We start from the raw sequence: 12,249 nt of genomic DNA, 5'->3' as shown, positions 1-12,249 counted from the left end.
CCCTAGACAAACCAAAACACATACATTCCCCATGTCACACCCTGACCTAACTAAAATAATAATGAAAACAAAGATAACTAAGGCCAGGGTGTGACAGTACCCCCCCCCCCAAAGGTGCGGACTCCGACCGCACAACCTGACATTGAAGGGGAGGGTCCGGGGTGGGCCTTAATATGGCGGCGGCTCGGGTGCGGGACGTGGCCCCCACTCCACCATTGTCAATACCCGCTTTGGTGGCGCCTCTGGAGCGGCGACCCTTGTAGAAAGTCCCGGACTGAAGACCATCCCAGAGGGCGCCACCGGACGGATGGGTAGCTCCGGACTGAGGGACGGCAGCTCCGGACTGAGGGACGGCAGCTCCGGACTGAGGGACGGCAGCTCCGGACTGAGGGACGGCAGCTCCGGACTGAGGGACTGCAGCTCCGGACTGGCTGACGGATCTGGCTGCTCATGGCTGGCTGACGGATCTGGCTGCTCATGGCTGGCTGACGGATCTGGCTGCTCATGGCTGGCGGACGGATCTGGCTGCTCATGGCTGGCTGACGGATCTGGCTGCTCATGGCTGGCGGACGGATCTGGCTGCTCATGGCTGGCTGACGGATCTGGCTGCTCATGGCTGGCTGACGGATCTGGCTGCTCATGGCTGGCTGACGGATCTGGCTGCTCATGGCTGGCTGACGGATCTGGCTGCTCATGGCTGGCTGACGGATCTGGCTGCTCAGATGGCGCTGGGCAGACGGATGGCTCAGATGGCGCTGGGCAGACGGATGGCTCAGATGGCGCTGGGCAGACGGATGGCTCAGATGGCGCTGGGCAGACGGATGGCTCAGATGGCGCTGGGCAGATGGATGGCTCAGATGGCGCTGGGCAGATGGATGGCTCAGATGGCGCTGGGCAGACGGGCAGTTCAGGCGCCGCTGGGCAGACGGCAGACTCTGGCCGGCTGAGGCGCACTGTAGGCCTGGTGCGTGGTGCCGGAACTGGTCGTACCGGGCTGGGGACACGCACCTGAAGGCTAGTGCGGGGAGAAGGAACAGGGCATACTGGACCCTGGAGACGCACATTTGGCCTAGTGCGTGGTGCCGGCACTGGTGGTACCGGGCTGGGGACACGCATCTCAGGGCTAGTGCGGGGAGCAGCAACAGGACGCACAGGACTCTGGGGACACACAGGAGGCTTGGTGCGTGGTGTAGGCACTGGTGGTAATGGGCTGGAGACGCGCACCATAGGGCTAGTGCGTGGAGGAGGAACAGGGCTCTGGAGACGCACAGGAAGCCTGGTGCGTGGTGTAGGCACTGGTGGTACTGGGCTGGGGCGGGGAGGTGGCGCCGGAAATACCGGACCGTGCAGGCACACTGGCTCCCTTGAGCACTGAGCCTGTCCAACCTTACCTGGTTGTATGCTCCCCGTCGCCCGACCAGTGCGGGGAGGTGGAATAACCCGCACCGGGCTATGTAGGCGAACCGGGGACACCATGCGTAAGGCTGGTGCCATGTAAGCCGGCCCGAGGAGACGCACTGGAGACCAGACGCGTTGAGCCGGCTTCATGACATCCGGCTCAATGCTCAATCTAGCCCGGCCGATACGTGGAGCTGGAATGTACCGAACCGGGCTATGCACGCGTACAGGAGACACCATGCGCTCTACTGCGTAACACGGTGTCTGCCCGTACTCTCGCTCTCCACGGTAAGTGCAGGGAGTAGGCGCAGGTCTCCTACCTGACTTCGCCACACTCCCTTTAAGCCCCCCCCCCCCAATAATTTTTTGGGGCTGACTCACAGGCTTCCTACCGCGTCTTCGTGCTGCCTCCATTCGCCGGTATCCCTCCTCGCACTGCGCCAGAGAATCCCAGGCGGGCTCCGGCACTCGCCCTGGGTCGATCGCCCACCTGTCGATCTCCTCCCACATAGTGTAGCCCAGATCCTGCTCCCTTTGCCATAAATCCTGTGTGTATTGCTCCTGTTGCCGCTTGACACGCCGCTTGGTCCGATTCTGGTGGGTAATTCTGTCACGATCGTCTATGGGTGAGAGAGAGGACCAAGGCGCAGCGTGTGCAAAATACATTCTCTTTATTTCGAGAAGGGAAAAACACGCAACGAACACTATAACAAAACAAAACAAAACAACAAACGATCATGAAGCTATAAACGTAAGTGCACACACAAGCTACAAACGTACAACATAGACAATTACCCACAAAACCCAAATGCCTATGGCTGCCTTAAATATGGCTCTCAATCAGAGACAATAAACCACAGCTGCCTCTAATTGAGAACCAATCTAGGCAGCCATAGACATACAAACACCTAGACAAGACACTGACCCATTAAACGTACAAACCCCTAGACAAACCAAAACACATACATTCCCCATGTCACACCCTGACCTAACTAAAATAATAATGAAAACAAAGATAACTAAGGCCAGGGTGTGACAGTACCCCCCCCCAAAGGTGCGGACTCCGACCGCACAACCTGACATTGAAGGGGAGGGTCCGGGGTGGGCCTTAATATGGCGGCGGCTCGGGTGCGGGACGTGGCCCCCACTCCACCATTGTCAATACCCGCTTTGGTGGCGCCTCTGGAGCGGCGACCCTTGTAGAAAGTCCCGGACTGAAGACCATCCCAGAGGGCGCCACCGGACGGATGGGTAGCTCCGGACTGAGGGGTAGCTCCGGACTGAGGGACGGCAGCTCCGGACTGAGGGACGGCAGCTCCGGACTGAGGGACGGCAGCTCCGGACTGAGGGACGGCAGCTCCGGACTGAGGGACGGCAGCTCCGGACTGAGGGACGGCAGCTCCGGACTGAGGGACTGCAGCTCCGGACTGGCTGACGGATCTGGCTGCTCATGGCTGGCTGACGGATCTGGCTGCTCATGGCTGGCTGACGGCTGGCTGCTCATGGCTGGCTGACGGATCTGGCTGCTCATGGCTGGCTGACGGATCTGGCTGCTCATGGCTGGCTGACGGATCTGGCTGCTCAGATGGCGCTGGGCAGACGGATGGCTCAGATGGCGCTGGGCAGACGGATGGCTCAGATGGCGCTGGGCAGACGGATGGCTCAGATGGCGCTGGGCAGACGGATGGCTCAGATGGCGCTGGGCAGATGGATGGCTCAGATGGCGCTGGGCAGACGGGCAGTTCAGGCGCTGCTGGGCAGACGGCAGACTCTGGCCGGCTGAGGCGCACTGTAGGCCTGGTGCGTGGTGCCGGAACTGGTGGTACCGGGCTGGGGACACGCACCTGAAGGCTAGTGCGAGGAGAAGGAACAGGGCATACTGGACCCTGGAGACGCACATTTGGCCTAGTGCGTGGTGCCGGCACTGGTGGTACCGGGCTGGGGACACGCATCTCAGGGCTAGTGCGGGGAGCAGCAACAGGACGCACAGGACTCTGGGGACACACAGGAGGCTTGGTGCGTGGTGTAGGCACTGGTGGTAATGGGCTGGAGACGCGCACCATAGGGCTAGTGCGTGGAGGAGGAACAGGGCTCTGGAGACGCACAGGAAGCCTGGTGCGTGGTGTAGGCACTGGTGGTACTGGGCTGGGGCGGGGAGGTGGCGCCGGAAATACCGGACCGTGCAGGCACACTGGCTCCCTTGAGCACTGAGCCTGTCCAACCTTACCTGGTTGTATGCTCCCCGTCGCCCGACCAGTGCGGGGAGGTGGAATAACCCGCACCGGGCTATGTAGGCGAACCGGGGACACCATGCGTAAGGCTGGTGCCATGTAAGCCGGCCCGAGGAGACGCACTGGAGACCAGACGCGTTGAGCCGGCTTCATGACATCCGGCTCAAAGGGTGTGACAGTATATATATTTGATAGTGTATATATATATGTGATAGTGTATATATAATAGATGTGATAGTGTATATATATGTGATAGTGTATATATAATAGATGTGATAGTGTATATATATAATATATGTGATAGTGTATATATAATAGATGTGATAGTGTGTATATATGTGATAGTGTATATATAATATATGTGATAGTGTATATATATGTGATAGTGTATATATAATAGATGTGATAGTGTATATATATGTGATAGTGTAAATATATATGTGATAGTGTATATATATGTGATAGTGTAAATATATATGTGATAGTGTATATATATGTGATAGTGTATATATAATATATGTGATAGTGTATATATATGTGATAGTGTATATATAATATATGTGATAGTGTATATATAATATATGTGATAGTGTATATATATATGTGATAGTGTATATATAATATATGTGATTGTGTATATATATGTGATAGTGTATATATATATATGTGATTGTGTATATATAACATACCCCCACAGCCAGGGTCAGTCAGTAAATTATCAGTAGTGTGAACGTCCAGCGCTGAGACAGACCTCTAACCCTCAAGATGACCGCTAGTCATAACTACACAGCAGGTGTGTGTGTGTGTGTGTGTGTGTGTGTGTGTGTGTGTGTGTGTGTGTGTGTGTGTGTGTGTGTGTGTGTGTGTGTGTGTGTGTGTGTCTAATCTTTTCAGTTGTTGCTGTGGTTTTATTAGGGATTGTATGGTTTTAATGGTGATTTTATGGTTTCCATGGTGATTTTATGGTTTTAATTGTGATTTTATGGTTTTAATTGAGATGTTATGGTTTTAATGGGGATTTTTCTCCGTCAGATTAATAGTCACCTTCTCTCCTCCTCCTTTTCCCTCCTCTCTCCTCCTCCTCCTCCTTCTCCTACTCCTCTCTCCTCCTCCTTTTCCCTCCTCCTCTCGCTCTTCTTTTCCTCCTTATACCCCGTCTCTCTCGCTCTCTCTCTCTCTCTCTTCTTCTCTGTCTCTCCTCCTCATCTCTCTCTCTCTCTCTTCCTCTCTGTCTTCAGGAAGATAATCGAGGTGAAGATTATTGATGATGAGCTTTATGAGAAGAACAAGACCTTCACAATGGAGCTGGGGGAACCGCTACTTCTGGATGCTGGCCAAAAACACGGTGTGTGAGAGTGTGTGAGTGTGTGTGTATGTGTGAGTGTGTGAGTGTGTGAGTGTGACTGTGTGTATGTGTGCCTGCGTCCATATGTCTGTCTGTCTGTGTGTCTGTGTGTCTGTATTTGTGTGTGTGTGTGTGTGTGTGTGTGTGTGTGTGTGTGTGTGTGTGTGTGTGTGTGTGTGTTGTCGAGAAGCTGCTTAAGTACCAGCCCCTTGTGGCACACTTGGACAGCCTCGGGTGTACAGTAGGTGCAAGCTGGTGGCACTGATATTTGGCAGTCTCAGCCATGTACACAGATTGCGGGCCTGAAAAAAAAACTAGGGCAAAGAAATTGGCTAGCTACTGCTCTGTTTCAGCTGTCGTGGGCAGCCTCGCTGTTTGGAGAAGGAGGTGCTTTATGTACCCTTGAGGGCCGTGCAAACAGGGACCTTTGAAATGTTTGGATCCTTTGATTGGTGGATTCAAATAAAGTAGTTAAAATGTGTGTCTGTTGACGTGTTTAACTATTCTTGTGGGGAGAAGTCCCCAATAGTAAACAAACAAACATTTGACCAACTGGGGACCTTTTGTTGGTTTATGAGAACCGCTAGGTCAAATGGTCAAATGCTATTTCTAGGCGGTTTAGGGTTAAGGTTAGGGTTAGAATTCGTTTTAGGGTTAGGAGGCAGGGTTAGTTTTAGGGTTAGCATTAGGCTATAACTAGTTAAGCCAATATGTCTAAGATACAAGGAATAAGATTATATGCATAACGTTACCTAGCGAGCTAGCCAGCTAACAATAGCTAGCTAACAGTACGCTTTTACTTGAAGTGAGACCACTTTTTGTCAAAATTAGAAACATGTAATATCTAAAAATGTAGCTAGCTAGACTATCTGACCCGTATACATCATGGATGGACACGTCTCCTGTCGGATGCCACGGTTGCCCTTTAGTTTGAAGATGGAATCCGGAGACAGGTGTTTTCTCCATCTCTTTCGCTGTCATACTCCAATTCCACTGATTTCAAAACTCGGTCCTCCAGAAAGTGGAGAGCATACACGTAATGTTAGCTAGCTAACAGTACACTTTAACTTGACATTAGGTTTATGCAGTTTTACTACACAATAAAATTTAAAAAAAAGCTGCGTTAGACAGAATTACCTAGACATACTGACCAGCTCAAATAGACAGAAGCGTGCTATATGGCAGACCAATCCAGACTCATATCTCGGCATGTCCAGCCCACTCATTATCTTAGACAATCATGGCTAACGGAAAGGTTGCTGTCTTTTTCTGAGCTAAACCAACTGGGCTTGTAATTTAACCATTTTATTTGTATTTACAGATGATATACATGTTTGTTATTAAGGCAAATTAAAGTTCACATGTTCCAGAAGGTATTTCTGCCAAAAAACGCATTTTGATTAAAAAAGTTTACGTTCATACGGCTCTCCTGTGTAGTAGTGACCAGCGACATACGCCTAGTTTCCTGAAACAGGTCACATATGACTGAAATGATATGTAGTGTTGAGATATTTTGTTTGACATACTGCTTAGCTTGTGTCTGGAGGCTAATGATAACCCCCAGCAGTGCCAAGTGTTGTGTTAGCGTAGCTTGTGTCTAGGCGCTATTGATAACAGGTTGGTGTGATTTAATTATGCAGCGATAGTGATGCTAGCTAGTGAACGCATACACATACTTGCTTGAGCACGCACGCACACACACACACACACACACACACACACACACACACACACACACACACACACACTTTACAGCAGAGGATGAGTTTTCTGAAAGCCACGTTAGCTACAAAGCTTTCTGCTTTTAACACATCCCGTCAGCCCATCTTGAACCTCCTTCACATTTTCTGACCTGTCCGTCATTCCCCGTTTCCTAGGCGACTCCAATGAGAACAAGCCGACGGATGACGAGGTGGCCAAGATGGGCTGTCCCAGTCTGGGAGAAAACACACGGATAGAGGTGGTCATCGAGGAGTCTTACGAGTTCAAGGTACCTGTGTGTCTGTGTTCATTTGAGTCCTCTTTTAGTTTGTTTTGGGCATTTGTTTTTTACATTTGTTTTGTACATTTGTTTTGTACATTTGTCTTGGGTCTATACCGGCGAACATTAAAAAAAGTTTATGAAAAAAGTTTTAAAAATATATATATATCCATCTCAAAATGTGCATCGGCCAATTAAAATCATTGACGTAGTTGCACGTGATAAATGCAGGATTTCTTACAGGAAATCATCACTGTCACCTTGTCAGGTTAGCATAAGGCTAAATGTGCCAGGTTATGTAATGGGAACAGCTAACTTAGCGTTTTATTACTTGTAAACTTAAACTTTTTCTAATGTTGGCAAGACCCTTTTGTGTTTTATCTTCAGACAGCTTTTAGAATGTTTTGTGTATTCATTTTGTGTATCATTTGTGTGCGTGTGTGTGTGTGTGTGTGTGTGTGTGTGTGTGTGTGTGTGTGTGTGTGTGTGTGTGTGTGTGTGTGTGTGTGTGTGTGTGTGTGTAGTGTGGGGTGAATACACTTATGAGAAGAGCTAAGAAGGTATAGTCTCTCTTTCAGTCTCTGTATTAATAATAATATGCTTGTGTGTTTCTGTACGCGAGTGCATGGGGGTGTGTGGTGTGTAAAACCTCTTTAATAAGCACATTTAAAAACAACTAACTTATTTCTCACTGTATTGACTAAATAAGCTGAATCCTAACTTGAGATCAACTCAGGCCTAGATTCAATCAGATCAAGCGTTACCCGGCGATAGCAGATGTTCTGTTGGTGTCGGAGTTGGAGCTGTCAAATCGGGGAGCAGCTCCAGATCCGTTGTCACGAAGCCGCACCCCGCCCCACTCTTATTAAACGTTCGGAACTAGAAGGTGGAGGCTAACACATTATAACATTATTACGCTCAAATTGAAAAAAATCCTTAAACTAAATAATGAGGATTTCTATCAGTCTAATGGAGGGGTAGATCACATTCCATTGTTAGAGCTTCTAAACAAGGCTGCATGGGATTTCTCTTAATGCGACTTAATGCAGCCAATGGCAGTCTCCTCTGGATCTGGTGACACCAGGATATAGCTTGGATTGTTTGTACATAAATTAATATTTTTCGGGTTTGAGAAAAAAAACGCTTTACTAATTAAATGAATTATTATTATTATTATTGTCCGCTTTAGGTGTAATTCCAGGAGCCGCTTGTGGATTTGACAGCTCTGACGCAGTTCCACCTCCGACACCCTCAAAACAACCGCTATGCCGATGTTGGCTAAAGCCGATCTGATTGAATCAAACCCTCCGTTGTTTTTGTTTGTTGTTGCTGTAAATCCTTACCGTTAAGATCCACGAGCATGAGGGCTCTATTCAATCTGGATGGCAAGAAGCGCTACAGATTGCAAGCGTTTCACTACACCCCGCGATAACCTCTGCTAAACACGTGTATGTGACCAATAACCTTTGATTTGATTGTCTGATAGAAATGTAAAGGTCATTTCTGATGGAGCCGACACACGGCGTTTACCGTAAATACAGTCTCCACTAATGCAGGGAACATTACCGTTGAATTGCAGATTGCGTAGAGCCCTGAATCATGCGTTGATGTCAATGACGGATTTGCTCCAAGATTTCTCTACACTCAAGTTAAGATTCAGCCGTGTGTGTGATTGTGTATTAACTGACTGGGTGGGTGTGTGTGTGTGTGTGTGTGTGTGTGTGTGTGTGTGTGTGTGTGTGTGTGTGTGTGTGTGTGTGTGTGTGTGTGTGTGTGTGTGTGTGTGTGTGTGTGTGTGTCTCTATTGTGTGTGTGTGTGTGTGTGTGTGTGTGTGTGTGTGTGTGTGTGTGTGTGTGTGTGTCTGTGTGTGTGTGTGGGGGTCTCTATTGTGTGTGTGTGTGTGGGGGGGGGGGTCTCTATTGTGTGTGTGTGTGTGTGTGTGTGTGTGTGTGTGTGTGTGTGTGTGTGTGTGTGTGTGTGTGTGTGTGTGTGTGTGTGTGTGTGTGTGTGTGTGTGTGTGTAGAACACAGTAGATAAGCTGATCAAGAAGACTAATCTAGCGTTGGTGGTGGGAAGCTGCAGCTGGAGGGAGCAGTTTGTCTCGGCCGTAACCGTCAGCGCAGGTACCTACCTTACTTCCTCTCTGCGTGATGTCACATCCTGTTCACGTCATTTCACTTTCTGTCTTCAGAATTCATACCGACTGAACAGAATTAGAACCCAAACTCTCTGGTTCTCCCTGCCCCCCTCCCCTTTCCCCCTGCATCTATCCCCTTTTCTCTCTCACGCTCTCTCCCATTTCTCTCACGCTCTCCCTCAATTCGATTAAATTTGAATTCAATGGGGCTTTATTGGCATGGGAAACATATGTTAACATTGCCAAATTAAGTGAAACAGTTAATATTAGACACACAAAAGAGTTATTTAAATAGAGTAAGACTCCATCTCTCTCTCCAGGTGATGATGATGATGAGGAGAGTGGTGAAGAGCGTCTCCCGTCCTGTTTTGACTACATCATGCACTTTCTCACCGTCTTCTGGAAAGTTCTGTTTGCCTTTGTCCCTCCGACAGAGTACTGGAATGGCTGGGCTTGCTTCATCGTCTCCATCAGTCTCATCGGTAGGTAACCCTAACCCCTAACCTCTGACCCCTGACCCTACAGAGTACTGGAATGGCTGGGCTGTTCATCTCCCCTAATAGGCAACATGAAATTCATGTGTAACCAGGGATTGGTCAACTCAGCGTGAAATACCACTATCCGCGTCATCAACCTGCTAGCTAAGACGTTGTCATCAACCTGCTAGCTAAGACGTTGTCATCAACCTGCTAGCTAAGACGTTGTCATCAACCTGCTAGCTAAGACGTTGTCATCAACCTGCTAGCTAAGACGTTGTCATCAACCTGCTAGCTAAGACGTTGTCATCAACCTGCTAGCTAAGACGTTGTCATCAACCTGCTAGCTAAGACGTTGTCATCAACCTGCTAGCTAAGACGTTGTCAAGCGGGATGGTAACGTGTGGCGAAGCAAACGATTAAAGGTTGATTACCAGTGTGGGCTGGCGAGGAAGGAATCTTACTGTCTGTCGTAATGTGTTTTCTGTACCTGCTAGGAGTTCTGACGGCTGTAACAGGAGACCTGGCCTCTGCCTTTGGCTGTACTGTGGGCCTGAAGGACTCTGTCACTGCCGTGGTGTTTGTAGCACTAGGGACCTCTGTACCAGGTAGGTTACACACACACACACACAGCCCCCCCACACACACATAGCCCCCCCCCACACACACAGCCCCCCCCCCCCCCCCCCCCCACACACACACAGCTCCCCCCCTCCACACACACACAGCCCCCCCCACACACAGCCCCCCCCCCCTCCACACACACACAGCCCCCCCACACACACATCCCCCCCACACACACACAGCCCCCCCCACACACACTTTCTCTCCTATTTTCTCTCCTTCTCTGTTCCCTCTGTTTGTCCTAATTGTGTAATCATGATGATGTAATGACATTTTAAACTGTAACCTTCGTGCCTCGGTACCCAGGTGTGTGTTGTGGGCTGTAGGTGTGACAGAGTAATCTCGTCTTCTCTCTCCCTCTTTTTCATCCATTTGCCTCTGCCCACTTTTCTTCACCATCTATCTCTCTTTCCTCTCTTTCCTCCTCCCCCTCCCCCTTTCTCCCCCCTTTTCCCATCCTTCCCCCTCCCCCTTCCCTTTTTTCTTTCTGCTATTTCTTCTCTCTCCCCTCCTCCCTATCTTCTTCCCCCCTCCCTCTCTCTTCTCTTTCTACAATTTATTCTCTTCTCCCTCTCCACCATTACCCAGACACCTTTGCCAGTAAGGTGGCCGCCATCCAGGACCAGTACGCCGACGCTTCCATCGGCAACGTAACCGGTAGCAACGCCGTGAACGTCTTCCTTGGGATCGGAGTGGCGTGGACCATCGCCGCCGTGTTCTGGCGTTCCAAAGGCCAGGTGTTTCGCGTCGACCCGGGCTCGCTGGCGTTCTCCGTCACGCTCTTCACGGTGATGGCGTGCATATGCGTGATGATCCTCCTCTACCGACGGCGAGCGTCAGTGGCAGGCGGGGAGCTGGGAGGGCCGAGGACTACCAAGATCATCACGTCACTGGTCTTCTTATTCATGTGGCTGATCTATATATTACTGTCATCACTGGAGGCATACTGCCACATGCCTGGGTTCTAGAGAGAGAGAGAGATGGAGGGGTGAGGGAAGGATGGAGGGGTGAGTTGGGGGAGACAGAGAGGAGGAATAGACACAGGGAGGGAACAAAAGGAAACCCACTCGGCAAAAAAAACGGTTGAATCAACATTGTTTCCACGACAACAACAAAGATTAAGCGTAATGACGTTTAATCAACGTGGGAAACTGATTGGATTTGCAACTTAAATCCAATGTCATGGGGACATTTTTTGTTGAACTCAGCCAAATGTAAATGAAAAGTAGTTGAATTGACGTCTGCGCCAGTGGGAAGGGAGGCAGAGTGGACATGTTGGAAAGAGCTAACATGGACATGGGGATGAGGGACAGACAGAAAGATAAACCTACAGTGCAACAACTTTCCCTTTCCCATCTAACAATAGAGTCAGTATTCTCCCTTTCCCATATAACAATAGAGTCAGTATTCTCCCTTTCCCCGTCTAACAATAGAGTCAGTACTCTCCCTTTCCCCATCTAACAATAGAGTCAGTACTCTCCCTTTCCCCATCTAACAATAGAGTCAGTACTCTCCCTTTCCCCATCTAACACTAGAGTCAGTATTCTCCCTTTCCCCATCTAACAATAGAGTCAGTACTCTCCCTTTCCCCATCTAACAATAGAGTCAGTATTCTCCCTTTCCCATCTAACAATAGAGTCAGTATTCTCCCTTTCCCATCTAACACTAGAGTCAGTATTCTCCCTTTCCCCCATCTAACACTAGAGTCAGTACTCTCCCTTTCCCATCTAACAATAGAGTCAGTATTCTCCCTTTCCCATCTAACACTAGAGTCAGTACTCTCCCTTTCCCATCTAACAATAGAGTCAGTATTCTCCCTTTCCCATCTAACACTAGAGTCAGTATTCTCCCTTTCCCATCTAACAATAGAGTCAGTATTCTCCCTTTCCCCCATCTAACACTAGAGTCAGTACTCTCCCTTTCCCCATCTAACAATAGAGTCAGTACTCTCCCTTTCCCCATCTAACAATAGAGTCAGTACTCTCCCTTTCCCCATCTAACAATAGAGTCAGTATTCTCCCTTTCCCATCTAACAATAGAGTCAGTATTCTCCCTT

The 12,249-nt window shown here is 49.4% G+C and overlaps 1 protein-coding gene across 1 annotated transcript in view; it reads left to right on the top strand.

Annotated features, from left to right (window-relative positions):
- LOC120043351 (sodium/calcium exchanger 1-like) overlaps positions 1-11,161 on the top strand; it is a 47,778-nt gene extending 36,617 nt beyond the window's left edge. The window contains exons 8-13 of the mRNA XM_038987976.1: positions 4,868-4,974; positions 6,852-6,964; positions 8,980-9,079; positions 9,414-9,575; positions 10,067-10,177; positions 10,782-11,161. Coding sequence (XP_038843904.1) covers positions 4,868-4,974; positions 6,852-6,964; positions 8,980-9,079; positions 9,414-9,575; positions 10,067-10,177; positions 10,782-11,161 — 973 coding nt within the window. The remainder of the gene's footprint in view (positions 1-4,867; positions 4,975-6,851; positions 6,965-8,979; positions 9,080-9,413; positions 9,576-10,066; positions 10,178-10,781) is intronic.
- Positions 11,162-12,249: the final 1,088 nt, after the last annotated feature.

The sequence above is a fragment of the Salvelinus namaycush genome, unplaced genomic scaffold (assembly GCF_016432855.1).
Source record: "Salvelinus namaycush isolate Seneca unplaced genomic scaffold, SaNama_1.0 Scaffold9, whole genome shotgun sequence".
NCBI classification, from domain to species: Eukaryota; Metazoa; Chordata; class Actinopteri; order Salmoniformes; family Salmonidae; genus Salvelinus; species Salvelinus namaycush.
The sequence above is the reverse complement of the archived record's forward strand: the minus strand, read 5'-3'. Positions and strand labels throughout refer to the sequence as shown.